General features: G+C 30.2%; 1 protein-coding gene across 1 annotated transcript; it reads left to right on the top strand.

Annotated features, from left to right (window-relative positions):
- The first annotated feature begins 11598 nt into the window (after nt 1-11598).
- On the top strand, nt 11599-14954 carry LOC109169925 (ankyrin repeat-containing protein At5g02620-like). The gene is made up of 3 exons (XM_019318839.1): nt 11599-12898; nt 13168-13577; nt 13747-14954. Exons 1-3 carry the CDS (start codon nt 12454-12456, stop codon nt 14608-14610), a joined length of 1719 nt encoding a protein of 572 aa, XP_019174384.1. The 5' UTR covers nt 11599-12453; the 3' UTR covers nt 14611-14954.
- The last annotated feature ends 261 nt before the right edge of the window (nt 14955-15215 follow it).

Genomic DNA, 15215 nt, shown 5'->3' with positions numbered 1-15215 from the left:
TTAAAATGACATAATCTTTTAACAAGTATAAATGATAATATAAATAATCAATACATTATATATAAATACAAATTTAGTAATATTTTGTTGGTGTACAAGAAAGTATAATGTATACGTTATTATATTTAACAGTGCTATTTAACGACTATAACAATAAATGAGGGGGATTTTTGGGAGAGGGAGATGGAGAATAAGGGTATAATTAAAAAGAATTTTTTAGTGTACAAAAGAGAAAGCACAATGAACAAGTTAACACTTAACACTACATCTAATCATGCAAACACAATTTGTTTTATTCATTAGGCATTTGTTGTCATTAATTTTTATTATATTTTATGTTTGTTTTATATGTGGTCTCATTATTGTGTTTTTTTTCCCTTCGTATATGAGTATTTTATCTCCTTCTTCTCTTTTTAAATAGGATCATGAACCAATTAGGCCAATATTAGAATTACAAGGTCTATGAATGGTTTGCATTTCTACTTTGTTAAACGATCAGCTAACTAAGTCGCCCATTTACTAGCTAGGAAATCTAGTTCTTTGTCTAATCGTGTATCTTGGTTCAATTATCCGTCTTTATTCACTATATAAGCAATTTGCATTCTGATAATGAAATATAGTTCCTTTTGTCTTCAAAAAAAAGAATTACAAATTAATAATATAGTTTTTGTATATTCAAAATGTTTTAAATAGTATATATGACAAAATTTAATTTTTGTTCATTATGACAATTCATAAATAACTCTATATTCACTACAAAAATTTGTTCAATAGATTGTTATAATACAAATGATAATTTTAATTTTTTTTGGAGGGGTACTTATAATATAAATAATACAAGTTAAAAGTGACACTATATGCGATTAAATAAGACAAAAATGCAAGTAAATTAGAGTTATTTGATTAAAATAAATACAATACTATTGTAATTTAATACAAAACGATATTCGCGAAATGAAAACACTTTTTTGGGAATTTTAAGGAAAAAAAAAAATTTATGGGAATTTTAAGGAAAAAAAATTTCCAAGAGAATGTTGTTTTTCCTTAAAATTTTTATGGGAATTTTAAGGGGAAAAAAAAAAACATTGTATGCACTTTTTTGTTTTCAAAGTGAAATGGAAAACAAATTTCCAAGTTTTCCAAGAGAATGTTGTTTTTTCCAGTCCACCATGTTTTCCATTTGGAGAACATTAAAAATAGAGTTGGAAAATGATAAAAGAATTTTCAAACTATACATATCTTTCATTTTAATTCAAATAGTTCAAATTCTCATAAATCCTCGAAGGAGGACAATCCAACATTTATATGCCGAGCCTTACCAAACCAAAAAAAAGAAAAAAAAAAAAAACATGTATATGTTGAGTCATACTTTTGTAAGAGCGTCTTACGAATTGTTATCTGTAAGACGGGTCATTCAATATAAAAATGTAATAATACTTATATTAAAAAAATGTAATACTAATTATAAATCAAGAGTTTCTTATTTATAAGAGAAAATGTCGTAACACTTTTGATGACAAAGGTAAACATTTTGATGTAAAAATATTACATTTTTCCTTATAAGCAATGTTGTCAAGTGTTTGTTACTTATAAGGGTAGTACTTTTAATTCAAAATATATAAGTATTATATTTTTTTCATATAAGTAATGAACATTTTATTCCTTATTAATATTGCATTTTCTAGTATAAGTATTACATTTGATATTGACCTGACTCGGCTCGCGAATCTTTACACAAATTTTTGCCTTATATTCCTACGTATGTTGGATTAAACTTATAGAGCATTGTAGACTTTCTTTAAAATTTAAAAGTTATAAATTATTATATTCTCACTTTTGGTGTAATATTTGACTTTAAAAAATTCATGTCAATAGTCAATCTAACTTTTGTAATACAAGGTAAAGTAAATCTCACATAGGAGCTGAAAGAATATATATATATATATATATATATATATATATATATATATTACCGGTGACGGGATCTACACATTTATCATTCTTGATATCAAGTTAAAAGTATCTTATAAATATAAGAAATATATTGCTTCGACCATACGAAGGATAACAGCATTGGTTTATTGAAGAAAATTGTTCTCTGATCTCAACACTTGTTTACATACGTATTATTTTTTATTTTGAATATTTTTGTTGCATACTGAATTTTTTGACATATGAATTATTAATTTACAAGTAATTTATTAAACTCTAACATATTCATTTTTTTTAATATATAGTTGTATGTAGTAATAATACACTAGATATTACAACATATAAAAATGTTTAAACGGATCAAAATCTCAATTAAATTTTAATGCAACTTAATTATTATATTTTTTAGGAGAAATATACAAAAATAGGCCATTAAACTATTTGGGAGATAGCAATTACGCTACCGAATTCGAACCCATCATTTAATTTAATCGTCAAAGTTGATAACTATTGATCACAAATTCACACAAAATTTAATTGCCACTTAAGGACACTTTGCGTGTTAAATATCACAACAACTCTATGAATACTTATACTCAACAAAAAAAGATTTTAAATTACTGTGTTAGTTACAAATGTTAAATAAATAAGGGAAAATGACACTTTTTCCCCCTGTGTTATATACTTATAGCACTTTTTCTCCTTAAATTATTTAAGTGGCAGTTTTTCCCCCTGGTATATTAAATTGACATATTTACCCTTAAAATAAATATTTCATTTATTTTTCTTCTCCAACAAATTATAACCACGATTTGAAAAAATAAAATACATTAAGTATTAAATTTAGAATATTTTAAAAATAAAAATATAAAATTTTAAAAGAAAGTTTGAACCAACCGTTCAAATTGGATCCAAAATCGTGAACCGACAGTTCAAAATAAAACTCAAATCGCGATTATATATACTTATATGTGAGAGTCAATATAAATGCGGAAAAAAACATACACTATTTGCAAATATTATAATTCTAATTTAAGCTATTGCTAGTAGTTGTTCCGATTTGAACCTCTGGTTCACGGTTCAGGATCCATTTTTTTCCAGTTCACGATTTTAATAAACGGAAACCCAAATATTGGGTTATGTTATGAATCATAACCGAAATTTTTTAATTTGATTGCTATAGTGTTTGGTTCAGTTCAAACCGAACCGTGGTCATCCCTACATATAAGCAATAATTTGTTGAAGAAGAGAAATAAATAAAATATTTGTTTTAAGGGTAGAAATGTCCATTTAATATTATCAGGGGGAAAAACTGCCACTTCTATAATAATTGAGGGGGCAAATGTGAATGCATGAATAACTCAGGGGGGAAAAGTGCTATAAGCATATAACACAAGGGGAAAAAGTGTCATTTTCCCAATAAATAATAATTAAATAAAGGAATCACTTCTTCTAGAAACCATATAGCTAGTGAGATATTTGTTTGACGATGTTAGAGGCTTAGTGCTGTCAAAGGCTCGAAAACGTCGTTATGTACATTGATGGTTTGACCTTTCAATTGGCTCACAATTTTGTGTCCTCACTCCTCAAGAAAAAAGCAAAAAACGAGGAGTACGAGCTTATACTAAAGATGGAGTATGTGTGATTGTATGGTCGGTAAAATCCATCAAAAATTAAAAGTAATAACATATTACAAAATTATACTCATTAAGGTGCAGGGTGGGCTCGTGAAATGGAACCAAAAAAAAAAAAAAAAAGCTTAATTAATTTACGATATATAGTATAATAATTAAGTTTTTTTTTTTAATTTAATATTAGACGAGTAAATGAGTGGTCCCGTGTATGTATTATTTTTAATTATTTAATATTCTTTTGTACAAATAAAAAGAGAGTTCAAATCATTAAATTTCTACCCAACGATTAATACAAGCTTAAAATCTAAATATATAAAAAAGTTTCGATATGATAAATATAATTTTTTTTTAAATCGTGGTCATACCGGCATATCAAGTAAAACAACAACGTAACTCACAATAGGATTGAAGAGTTATTGCTTTCCAATCATGCACCATCTTGCAAATAGTTTCCCCACTATAAGCAGATAAAATTGACTGGAAAATAACATCACAAAATTGAAGAATTTTCAAAGATGAGATAATATTTCAAAAGCTAGCACAAAGCTATACATCCACGTAAATAGCAATAGAATTGAGAAGTTGTTTTTGTAACTTATTAGGTATGGGTCAATTCTTGGGGATAACAAACAAAGACTATGGCTTTATTAGTGGGGGGTATGATGGATCAAAATATGGTTGCATACATGCATGCAAACAAAAATATATGTATACACACACATCATGCATGTGCTATATGCCTAGCTATATGGTATATATATTATTTGCAGATCATCAAGTTGGCAATTCACATTTTGTTTCCTTTTTTTTTTTTTTATATTTTAAATATAGGAATATAGCAAATTATTGGTTATATATATAATGGCCCCTGCATGGTATCATTGGTACACCTTTTGAAATAATTGACATGCATAACAAAAATTAAATTATCAAAGTATTATTGGTGGCGGATCCAAAAAATTATGTGAGTGGGGCATACTTTGTAACAACCTCTCTAGCTCTCTATCATTCTCTCCCTTTCTTCTTCCCTCTTTTCAACCCTAGATCGTTACATACTTAAAATGACTTTAGAATTGTCAATGACAAAATATCAAACACCTATAATATGGTTCAAATACATTATAAATTATAATACAATATTTATGATAGACTATATGATAATTAAGGGCGGAGCCAAAATTATACTTGGGTATGGTAAAAAAGTAGAATTTTAAAAATACATTTAGGCCCCATTTGGTTCGCGAAAAATATTTTAAGGAAAATGGAATTGAAATTCCATGAAAAATAAATTATTGGGAAGATTAATTACATTGTTTGGTTGGTGGAAAATAAATTATTGGGAATATCGATTTCATTGTTTTGTTGAGTTTGAAATTGTAAGAAATAATGAGTATAAAGATAGTTATACCCCTACATAATAATAACAACAACAATAATAATGGTAATTAAGAAAAATTGATGAAGGCATAATTGTCCTATTTGTTTTCCATGGAAAACAAAATACCAATGGGTGCCAATGAAAAATGTTTTCCATGAACCAAACAAAGGAAAATATAATTTTCCTCAAATTCAATGAAAATATTTTTCATGAACCAAACATGCCCTTAATTTATTGAAGGATGGGAAGAACTAAAAAGCATAAAATAAAGATAAGAAGCTAAAATATACAAAAGTGTTCTAAGTTTCAAACCCATGACAATGACAATTCTTGTCATTATCAAGGTTCAACTAATTGGGCCATTGAATTTTTTAATGATTTGTACATATACCAATCGGTATACCATACACTACGCCGCGCGTAGCACTGTGCGTTGCGCGTCTCTCAAAACGACGTCGTTTTGGGAGGCGTAGTAGGAAGTTGCTGTGATTATGTATATTTGTTCATACAATTATGTACATTTTTATACAATTATGTACATTCTTTTTATACAATTATGTACATCCGAATCATGAAATTTTTGTGTATTATGTTAAGAGTTGATGTGTATTATATTAAAAGTTTATGTTTATTATGTATTATGTTAGATTATGTGTATTATATTTTAAAAAAGAGTATGTATATTTTGTAATATAATTATGTACATTCATGTATACAATTATGTGTATTCTAGTATAACATTATGTACATTTTTGAACATAGGTTTTTTTTAAAGAAAAATTAACTGCCAAACACTGGGGCGGAAATTTAAAAAAAAAAAAAAAAATTGAAACGACGTCGTTTTGCATCTAAGCGCACAATGCAACGCGCGCCGTGGTGTATGATATAATTTACCGTACATATACATACATAATATTAAAGGGGTAAGGTGTGAGGGAGCAGCTGTCCCAACTGTTTTCATTGTGGCTCCGCCACTGAGTATTATAAACGAAAATTAAGTATATAGATTTGTAGAAGTTGGTCGGTAGGTGTAACCATATATGTACAGTGTAGAGTGTGCATCAATCACTTCCCAATTCCCATAAACCCATTTGTATTTATGCTTTCATCAGAACACATTTTTGTGTAGTAAACGATGGCTGTTGACTGTTATTAACACCGTCCGTTACATCGTCGTTTGGTGAAAAGGTTGCTTTACGTATGTTGTCTAGTCAATGTTCTTCACACGCCACGCTGTAACATAGTCGTACGCATATCTTAATATCTCATTTAAATCAACCGTTACGTAGTCCACCTCTGTTGACTGCTCTTTTGCCTAATATAGTCCAAGTGTTAATAATATATATTAAAATGTTTTTAAGATTTAAATATCTTGTGTCATTGTGTCATTCTTTAAAGATTTATTGGTGGAAAGAGTTAAGCACTTATCTCTAAATCTTTTAAATTTGACAAAGTTATCCAATATTTTGTTTGTATTTGTGTAATCTTACCCTATGAATAATTGCATATATAGTCTCTTAATTATTGACTATTATATAATTTAGTCCCTTGAGTTTAAAGTTAGTCATCAATGTGATTTCTAATTGCTTTATTATATTGTAAATTTAATCTATCAAAGTATAAAATAATTCAAAATAATGCTTAAAATAGGTCATGAAAACCACAAAAATATAATTGAGTCATCAAACTCAATTACACACAAAAATGTAATTGAGTCATCAAACTCAAAAAATTATTATTGAATCATAGAACAACTCAAAATTATGCAATTAATAAACTAAATTAACATGTTTGACTGGTCAATATTACCATTGGATTAATCTATTAAAAATAATTTTAAAATAGGTGTAAATTAAAATAATAAAAAAAAACCTACAGTCGCCACCATAATCTCCAACCGGAGATGAAGAAAGGCCCTTTCTTTCGGGATCGGAGATGAAAGCCATTTGGAGACGAAGACCATTTTTCGTCTCCCAAGCTAGAAACGAAGACCATTCTTCGTCTCCAACGGGAGACGAGGCATAAATTTTTTTTATAAAAATTAATTTTTAATAAAGCAACCACCATGTGTCAATATTGACCAGTCAAACATATCAATTTTGGTTTAATTGCATAGTTTTGAGTTGTTTAGTGAACCAATTATAGTTTTTTTTTTTTTTTTTTTAATGATCCAATTGCATATCTATGTGTAGTTTAGTGACTTTTTTTTTTTTTTTTTGAAAGTCAACCAATGGGTTGTATTTATAGATAAACTGAAATAGAGTCAGGTGGGACATCGTCCCAGTACATTGCCGAAGGAAGCGTAAAGGCTGAAGTAGCTAAAGTATGAGCTAATAAGTTATTAGCTCATACTTTGAGCATTATTCCAATTATTGATTTAGTCTCTCAATTTTATTTTATTTTTTAAATTAGACTTATATAAGTAAATAAATAATTTATGGACTAAATTATATATATATATATATATATATATATATATATATATATCTTGAGGAATAAGATTTACAACACAGTAGTCAAGCACCTTGTGCTTAGATGACATGTAGTGACTCTCACATACAGGAGGTCAGGTCATTAGATTGAGTCTCAATGGAGGCATTGTTGACTCTTTGTGCTTCAATAGAGTCAGTAGCATTCAAAATATAATTGAGAATCACATTGATTAAATTGCATACAAACTAATAATGGAGGAACTAGAAATGTGATTAGACCTTTTACCCTATTTTAATATTTAAAAAAAAAAAAACAAAAAAAAAAAAACCTATATAACCATACTATGCTAATTTATATTGGTCTGTAACATATCTAAGTACTCAGCTGCCTTGTTTTGGTTATCCATGAATCATAGATTCATGGCGGGTTTGGAATTTTCTATGAGTTTTTACAGTTAAAAAGAATATATTTACATTCGATGTGAAAATTTGAAATTACTAAATTCAAAGTATTTAGGTTCTCTTTATCCCAGTCAATACACCCTGCCCTTGCTAAATGATGTGGAAAAAAAAAATATTTTTTTATTGTACACGTGATTAGCAAGTTTGCATCTGTTACAAGCTTGCTAATGACATCTTTTGGTGTCAAATGACAGCAAAAAACTGCAATATATATATATATATATATATATATATATATATATATAACATTAAGTCTTAACAAAAAATATAAAAGTACACGTGGGGCAGTTTTTTGCTGTCATTTGACACCAAAAGATGTCATTAGCAAGCTTGTAACAGATGCAAACTTGCTAATCACGTGTACAATAAAAAACAAATTCAAAGTATATATATATATATATATATATATATATATATATAACAAATTTTGGTCAGTGTTTTTTTTTTTTTTAAAAAAAATTGGTATGTAACTAACTTATTTTAAAAATTTTAATTTATTTTAATTTTTACAATTCAAATTGCAATTCAATTTAATAACACAAAGTATGTTAAATAAAAAAAAAATTATAGTTTAATTTGCATTCGGTTATATACATAATACGAATAATTTTTTAAATTATTTTTTAAAAAGAACATGTTTAGATTTTCATTATTGCTATTTTTAATATTTAAAAGTAACTTATATAAAAAAAAAATTATGTTTTTGGATTTCCAGTTTTTGTTATTTGTATATGTAAATGTAAATTATATATTGCTATAAATTAATAATTTTGAAGAGAAAATAATATTTATTAAAAAAGATATTAATTTTTTAAAGTGATGTGAGATTAGGTCAATTTTTGAAAGTTGATTGAATTTGCAGGATATAGTGTGAATACTAAATGGGTTGCAAATTGAGTGATGTGGAAGTAGGATTCCACTTTTGAAAGTGAGAGAGTATTGTAGAGATAATGATAGCCTTAGATAATTATTAAACACGGGATGTAGTATTTGATCAATGTATAATTGTTGTGAAGAGTTAATTTCATTTTTGGTCATAATTTTACAGATAATATTTATTCTTTTTTTTTTTAAAAAATAAAAAAAATCATCATTTGATCATAGTATTATTGTTGTGGACTTGTGGCATGACCATTTTCCGTATTTCGTTAACAAAATCGTTGAGATGTCGTTAAATATAAGGACATTTCGATTTTTTTTTAATACAAAGTAAATTGACCCGCTAAATTTTTTATGTTTATTTTTTTTGAAAAAAAAAATCAATGAGTGAATACCGAAATGTCTTTGTATTTAACGATAATTAAACTATTTTGTTGATAGATGATTAAAAATGATCGTGCCATAATAATACTATGACTAAAAGGAAATGTTCTGAATAAAAAAAAATATTAAAAGTGGACTCACAACCATTTAGATAACTCTTGTTGTGAGTATAAAAACATAAATTAATTAGGACATCTTCCTTATTTAAAATATGGAGTATATCATAATCTATGTGGTTTTTAATTAAATATTAAAGAATCATTGTGCAAATTTTTATTTGTTTATTTTTTTTTTATTTTTAATTTTGAGTGTGTTTGGTAAATAGTTGTTAGATGATAGCGATTCGTTTTTATTGAATTAGTGGGTTTGACTAGTTGATTGTAGAAAATTGTTGATAAATTAACTGTTAGCTAATAACTGATTCCATGCAAAATGACTTTCTCAAAAAACTAATTAAAAAGTTGTTATGAGTATCTTTTTGAATTTTAGTGTTTTGATACAATAAACTAATTAACCAAACATTTATATTAATTATTTAACCAATTCAAACAATTAATAATGATAATATAAATCAAACTTAACTGATAAACTAACTATATTATCGAACATTGCCTTCGTCTTATTTATAATATTGTTTCTAGACAAAACCAATATGCAATAGCGAAAGAAACTATTATTCAATAGTCAATATTTGAATCTATCCAATTATGCACGTCCATGAACCAAACCCAAATGGTTACACATTTATTTATTTATAATAATAAAAATAAAATACCATTGTCAAACATCACTTCCGAGCGATGATTAACCATCATTAATTCAGCCATACACTTAATTAAAGAGACAACTACACTTTTACTTTTTAAATAATATATGCGGCTACAAATGTGCTCTTTAATTAGTAACCAAAATAATTATTTTGTCCACAAAATAATTTTCTCGGAGCCCCCGACTCGACATGATCGATAATAAAAATATAAATTATGATAACTTAAATAATTTATTAGGTGAGAGGAGTAGTGTAATTGAACTATCAAAGTTCGATCATGTATCATTATCTACAACTAATCGCCTAAAATCAATTGAGTTGTATGTGCGAACACCAAAATGACTATTTTCATTCTCAACTTAATTTTGGAGATCAAAATTGCAACATTCCCAAGCAATTATTTTTGTTATCCAAATGGGGGGGAAAAATCCCCTTTGAAACAAATTAAGAAATAAAGTTATAACATCACCGGAGCAAACGTATTATTTAATTTATTTCTAATTTTTAGCTCTAAAAAAATACAGTTTTATATGAGTAATAAGGGTACCATAACATTTTTCATTTTCTTGTTGTGTAAACATGATAATCATGTATGGATGAACGTTAAGGTATTTAGAGAAATTTGTAATTTTGTATTTAAAAATTTGGTTAATTGTTATTTTCATTTTTAGTTATTGATCAAGCAAATATTTAATCTTTAAGTTGTTATCAAGATTGTTCATTTTCCCTTAGTTTTTAGATAATTGTTATGTTCGCCCATAATTCTTTGACAAAGTGACAATACTATCTATTAAGTATTAATATTATTATTTACTCCAAAATATTTTAATTGGTTACAACTCTCAACATATATATGCATCATGAATCTTTAATCCAACAATTTGATGAGAAAGTAAATAAATTTCTTGCCATTTTATACTAGTTTGAAGTGTAAAATGTAAGAGAATTTAGTTGTTTCACCTTAAATTTTGAGTGTCAAAATGTCATGAAATTATATTGTTTTGTCTTTAAATTTTGAAATTAAAGATTCGCAATGCAAGTGTGAAAAGTTGTAACAAATTAAAATGTTTTGGAGAGAAAAAATAAATCTTAACATGGTACTATAGCGTATTGTTTAGTAATTATAAACAAAAATAACAATTACCAAATAATTTATAAAAAAAACAACCTAATTAAAAATTTAAAGAAAATATAAGTACAAATAAAAACGACGAAAGTAATAATTACTTCATAATTAAGTATGAAAATTGTAAATATCACAAATATTTATTTTATTTCAGGTAACATACATAATAATTATAACATATCCTACATTGTAACAGAGTCGGAAATACTAAAAAAAAAATATATATTTGATCGGAGTAAAATTAGTGGCCGATTATTTTTATTATTCAAAGATGCTAATCACTTTTGATTATTCCTTCAAAATTACCGTTCATTATTATCACATGGCGGTGGGCCCCACCGCCATGATTTGTATAGATGACCAAAATTTGACGAATATGCCATTGGCCCCCGCCTTATCACTGACTCTCCATCTCTTTGTCCCGTAGTGCCCATTGATGTTACGTCAATGGCGGCCTGCATTTTGCACTAACAAATACCCTTATTTAAAAAAGAAATTCTTTTTATACTATCGTCTACCCCCTTATTATTCACATTTTAATAATTAATACACAAGAAAACAAAAAAAAAAAGTGAAAATCTTTGTTGATACACGGCTATGCGCCTGTGGAGATGGTATTTTTATAAAAATGCAGCCGGGCAGAAGACAAAGAAACATTTCATTCAGTGCCTGCTACTCGGTACCATAAAAGTTTTTGTGTTTTAAATATTTCCGAAATCTTATTACAGTAATATATACGTAGTTAGGCACTCTTTCTTGACTATATCGTAAGACATGGTGGTGGTCTCTGTGTTCTTGATCTTTTTTGGGTCTCCCCAGATTTGAACCAAGTGGCCATCCCCGTGTTTCACAGCCTTTTTGACAAGGGAATCTCTGGGGACAGAGTTTATTGAGTTTCAGCTTCTGGGTTTCGCCTGGAAAACTATTAAGTTGATTAAAGTTTGCATCTTTGCAGTGAATTCTTCTAGTTTGGAGCACTGGGTATTCTTCTATTTCTGGGAATTTCACTGGGGAATGGTTGTTTTTCTGTTATAGAGGCAGAGTTTTGATCTCTATATCATTTCAAGGTACCTTTTATCTCTTTTTCCCTATTTTTCCCCAAAAAGGTTGCTTGTTTGGATTCAATTCATCTAACTCGGAGCAGATGAAAGCGACTGTTCACTGCAGATTTTGACTTTTTTGGTTTAAACCTACGGAAAGTCGTGAATTTTAATCTCTTGATTTTGGGTTGGAGTTGTTATCTGAAAAATTGAGATGATAAAGTGATAAGTGATGATGTTGAAATATTAATCTGATGATGATGAAAAATTTCTGGTCTTCAAGTTATTGAAAGTATAGTTGCTGGCTCCCCAAGTTCTTGAAAGTTTGGTGGATTTGGGGATAAGTAAGTGCTTCTCTGAAGGGTTTGGATTTATAGGAGGTGAGGGAGAGAGAGAGATAGTTTGTGAGGTTGAATAATGGAAAAACAGGCTAGTTTTCGTGGGGTGATGGAGAAACAGCAAAGCTTTCGAAATATGGAAAAGCAAAAGAGTTTCAAAGGACTGATGGAAAAGCAGAAAAGCTTTAGGATAGCAATGGAGAGGCAGCTGAGCTTTGGTGGTGAGAGGAAAAGGGGCAAGGATTCACCTGGGAAACGAGGCGATAACCCGCTTCACCTTGCTGCACGAGCAGGGAATCTAAGTAAGGTGAGGGAAATTTTACAGAGGTTTGACAGTAAAGCCATCAAGGATACGCTATCAAAGCAGAACCAAGAAGGTGAGACTGCTCTTTATGTCGCTGCTGAGAATGGGCACACCTTGGTTGTCGGAGAAATCTTGAAGCAGCTAGACCTTGAAACCGCCTCTATTGCCTCTAACAATGGATATGATGCATTCCATATTGCAGCCAAGCAGGGCCATCTTGGTGAGTTTTCTGCATCTCTCTTTGTGTGTCCCTTTATTTTATTTCAAGATTGGCATTTAGAACTGGTGATTCACTTACTGTTAAATTCAGTTTGTGTTTTGTGTTAAGGATCTGGGAATGCTCAACTTACTTGGCTTATACTATAATACTAGTTGTGGTTGGGTAATCCAGGATTAGATCACGATGCTAAATAAAGAGAAACTTCCCGTAAATCTAAAGTCACCTTGTATATATGCTAAGATATTGTTCTTTTGCCCTGAAATTTGCAGAAGTTCTCAAGGAACTCTTGAATGTTTTCCCTAACTTAGTGATGACTACGGATTCATCCAATTCTACAGCCCTACACACGGCTGCTGGTCAAGGGCACGTTGATGTAGTTGATTTGCTTCTTGAAATTGATTCAAACCTTGCTAAGATAGCTCGGAACAATGGTAAGACTGTACTCCATACAGCCGCAAGAATGGGCCATTTGGAAGTGGTGAAATCGCTTGTAAACAAGGACCCCAGTATTGGGTTTAGGACAGACAAGAAAGGCCAAACTGCATTGCACATGGCGGTGAAGGGGCAAAATGTGGATATTGTGCTTGAATTAATCAAACCAGATCCAAGTGTACTAGCATTAGGAGATAACAAGGGAAACACCGCACTCCATATTGCAACAAGGAAGGGACGCCCTCAGGTTCGTAATCGTATATAATTATTATTATTCTCATCAAAGTTTGAATTTTTTTGAGCAAGAATACAGATTTACATTCCGGGTCTGCAATAATTGTAAGTTTATGTTGTTTATAAGTAGCTAAAAGTCCCAAAGTTGATTTCTGTCTGATACAATGTTATTTACATGACAGATGGTTCAACGCTTAATATCCATTGAGGGCATCAACATCAACACAGTTAACAAGGCTGGAGAAACTGCCCTTGACATTGCGGAAAAGTTTGGAACTCCAGATGTCGTGACTATGTTAAAGGAGGCTGGAGCTACCCATTCCAAAGACCACGGGAAGCCTCCAAGTGCTGCAAAGCAACTCAAGCAGACGGTGAGCGATATAAAGCATGATGTTGAGTCCCAGCTTCAACAGAGCCGACAAACTGGGTTCAAGGTCAGAAAAATAGCGAAGAAGGTGAAGAAGCTTCATATTAGTGGCCTTAACAACGCCATCAACTCTCTCACAGTTGTCGCCGTCCTTATTGCTACTGTTGCTTTTGCCGCCATCTTCACTGTGCCAGGGCAATACGTTGAAAAGGAAAAGAAAGGGTTTACTCTCGGTGAAGCCAACGTAGCAAATAAAGCAGCTTTCATAGTCTTCTTCTTGTTTGACAGCCTCGCGTTATTCATCTCCATAGCTGTTGTGGTTGTCCAGACGTCTGTGGTTGTGATAGAACAAAAGGCGAAGAAGCAGATGGTCTTCATTATAAACAAGCTCATGTGGGGGGCTTGCCTCTTCATCTCGATTGCCTTCATTTCGCTTACTTATGTGGTGGTTGGAACTCGGGAGCAATGGCTTGCTATCTATTCAACCGTCGTGGGTGGAGTGATAATGCTAACTACTATTGGCTCCATGTGCTACTGTGTAGTTCGTCATAGGTTGGAGGAATCGAGGATGAGGAATATAAGGAAAGCTGAGACGCTGTCTCGTTCATTTTCAATGTCAATGGTGCCATCAGATTCAGAGCTGTATAATGAAAGCTACAAGAGGATGTATGCAGTGTAGAAACAAACCGAATTGGAAAGCATAGAGAAAACCACGATAAGGGGCTATGATTCATTCTAGGACGAACAACATTAAAGCCTTGTAAAGAGCATACATTGTATATGTGCACAATCAATGGATGATGGCATTTGCAGTTGGTTCATGCTGTATCCAAGATGAAGGCTTTCCTCTAAAACTTGTTCTCCCATTGTCGGTTGAGGACGAGCTGACCCCATGGCTGCAAATACCAGGTTGCTATTCTAGTAACAACAAAGTGCGAATATGTTGTGAATTTCTGAGATAAAATTGTAGGATGGCAACATTATAGTTGCTGTAATTAATAATAATAGTCCTATATTTGTTAAGTTCCTGCTCTCTTTCTATGCTTTGGGGATTTCACTTGTAACCTGATGATGCTGTTCAGGTTTTGATGTCGTAGTGTTGTAAAAATCAGCTTAAACTGCCACCTAGGCTGAAGGGTAGAATGGGAAAAATCCGCTTAGACCGCCGCCGCCTAGGCTGAAGGGTAGAATGGGAAAGTGTGCCAAATACTTGCTAGAAGCATAAAAAATCACATCTTTTTTAGTTGGGCATTCCTAATTAGCGCCTAACAATCTCTACAACAT

Source organism: Ipomoea nil, unplaced genomic scaffold, assembly GCF_001879475.1.
Source record: "Ipomoea nil cultivar Tokyo-kokei standard unplaced genomic scaffold, Asagao_1.1 scaffold3321, whole genome shotgun sequence".
In the NCBI taxonomy this organism is placed as follows: Eukaryota; Viridiplantae; Streptophyta; class Magnoliopsida; order Solanales; family Convolvulaceae; genus Ipomoea; species Ipomoea nil.
This window is presented reverse-complemented; position numbering and strand designations above follow the sequence as displayed.

Coding starts and splice junctions, on each gene's coding strand:
- LOC109169925 (XM_019318839.1), top strand. CDS start 12,454: ATGGAAAAACAGGCTAGTTTTCGTGGGGTGATGGAGAAACAGCAAAGC. Junction 12,899..13,167: donor AGCCAAGCAGGGCCATCTTG/GTGAGTTTTCTG, acceptor TGAAATTTGCAG/AAGTTCTCAAGGAACTCTTG. Junction 13,578..13,746: donor CAAGGAAGGGACGCCCTCAG/GTTCGTAATCGT, acceptor TTTACATGACAG/ATGGTTCAACGCTTAATATC.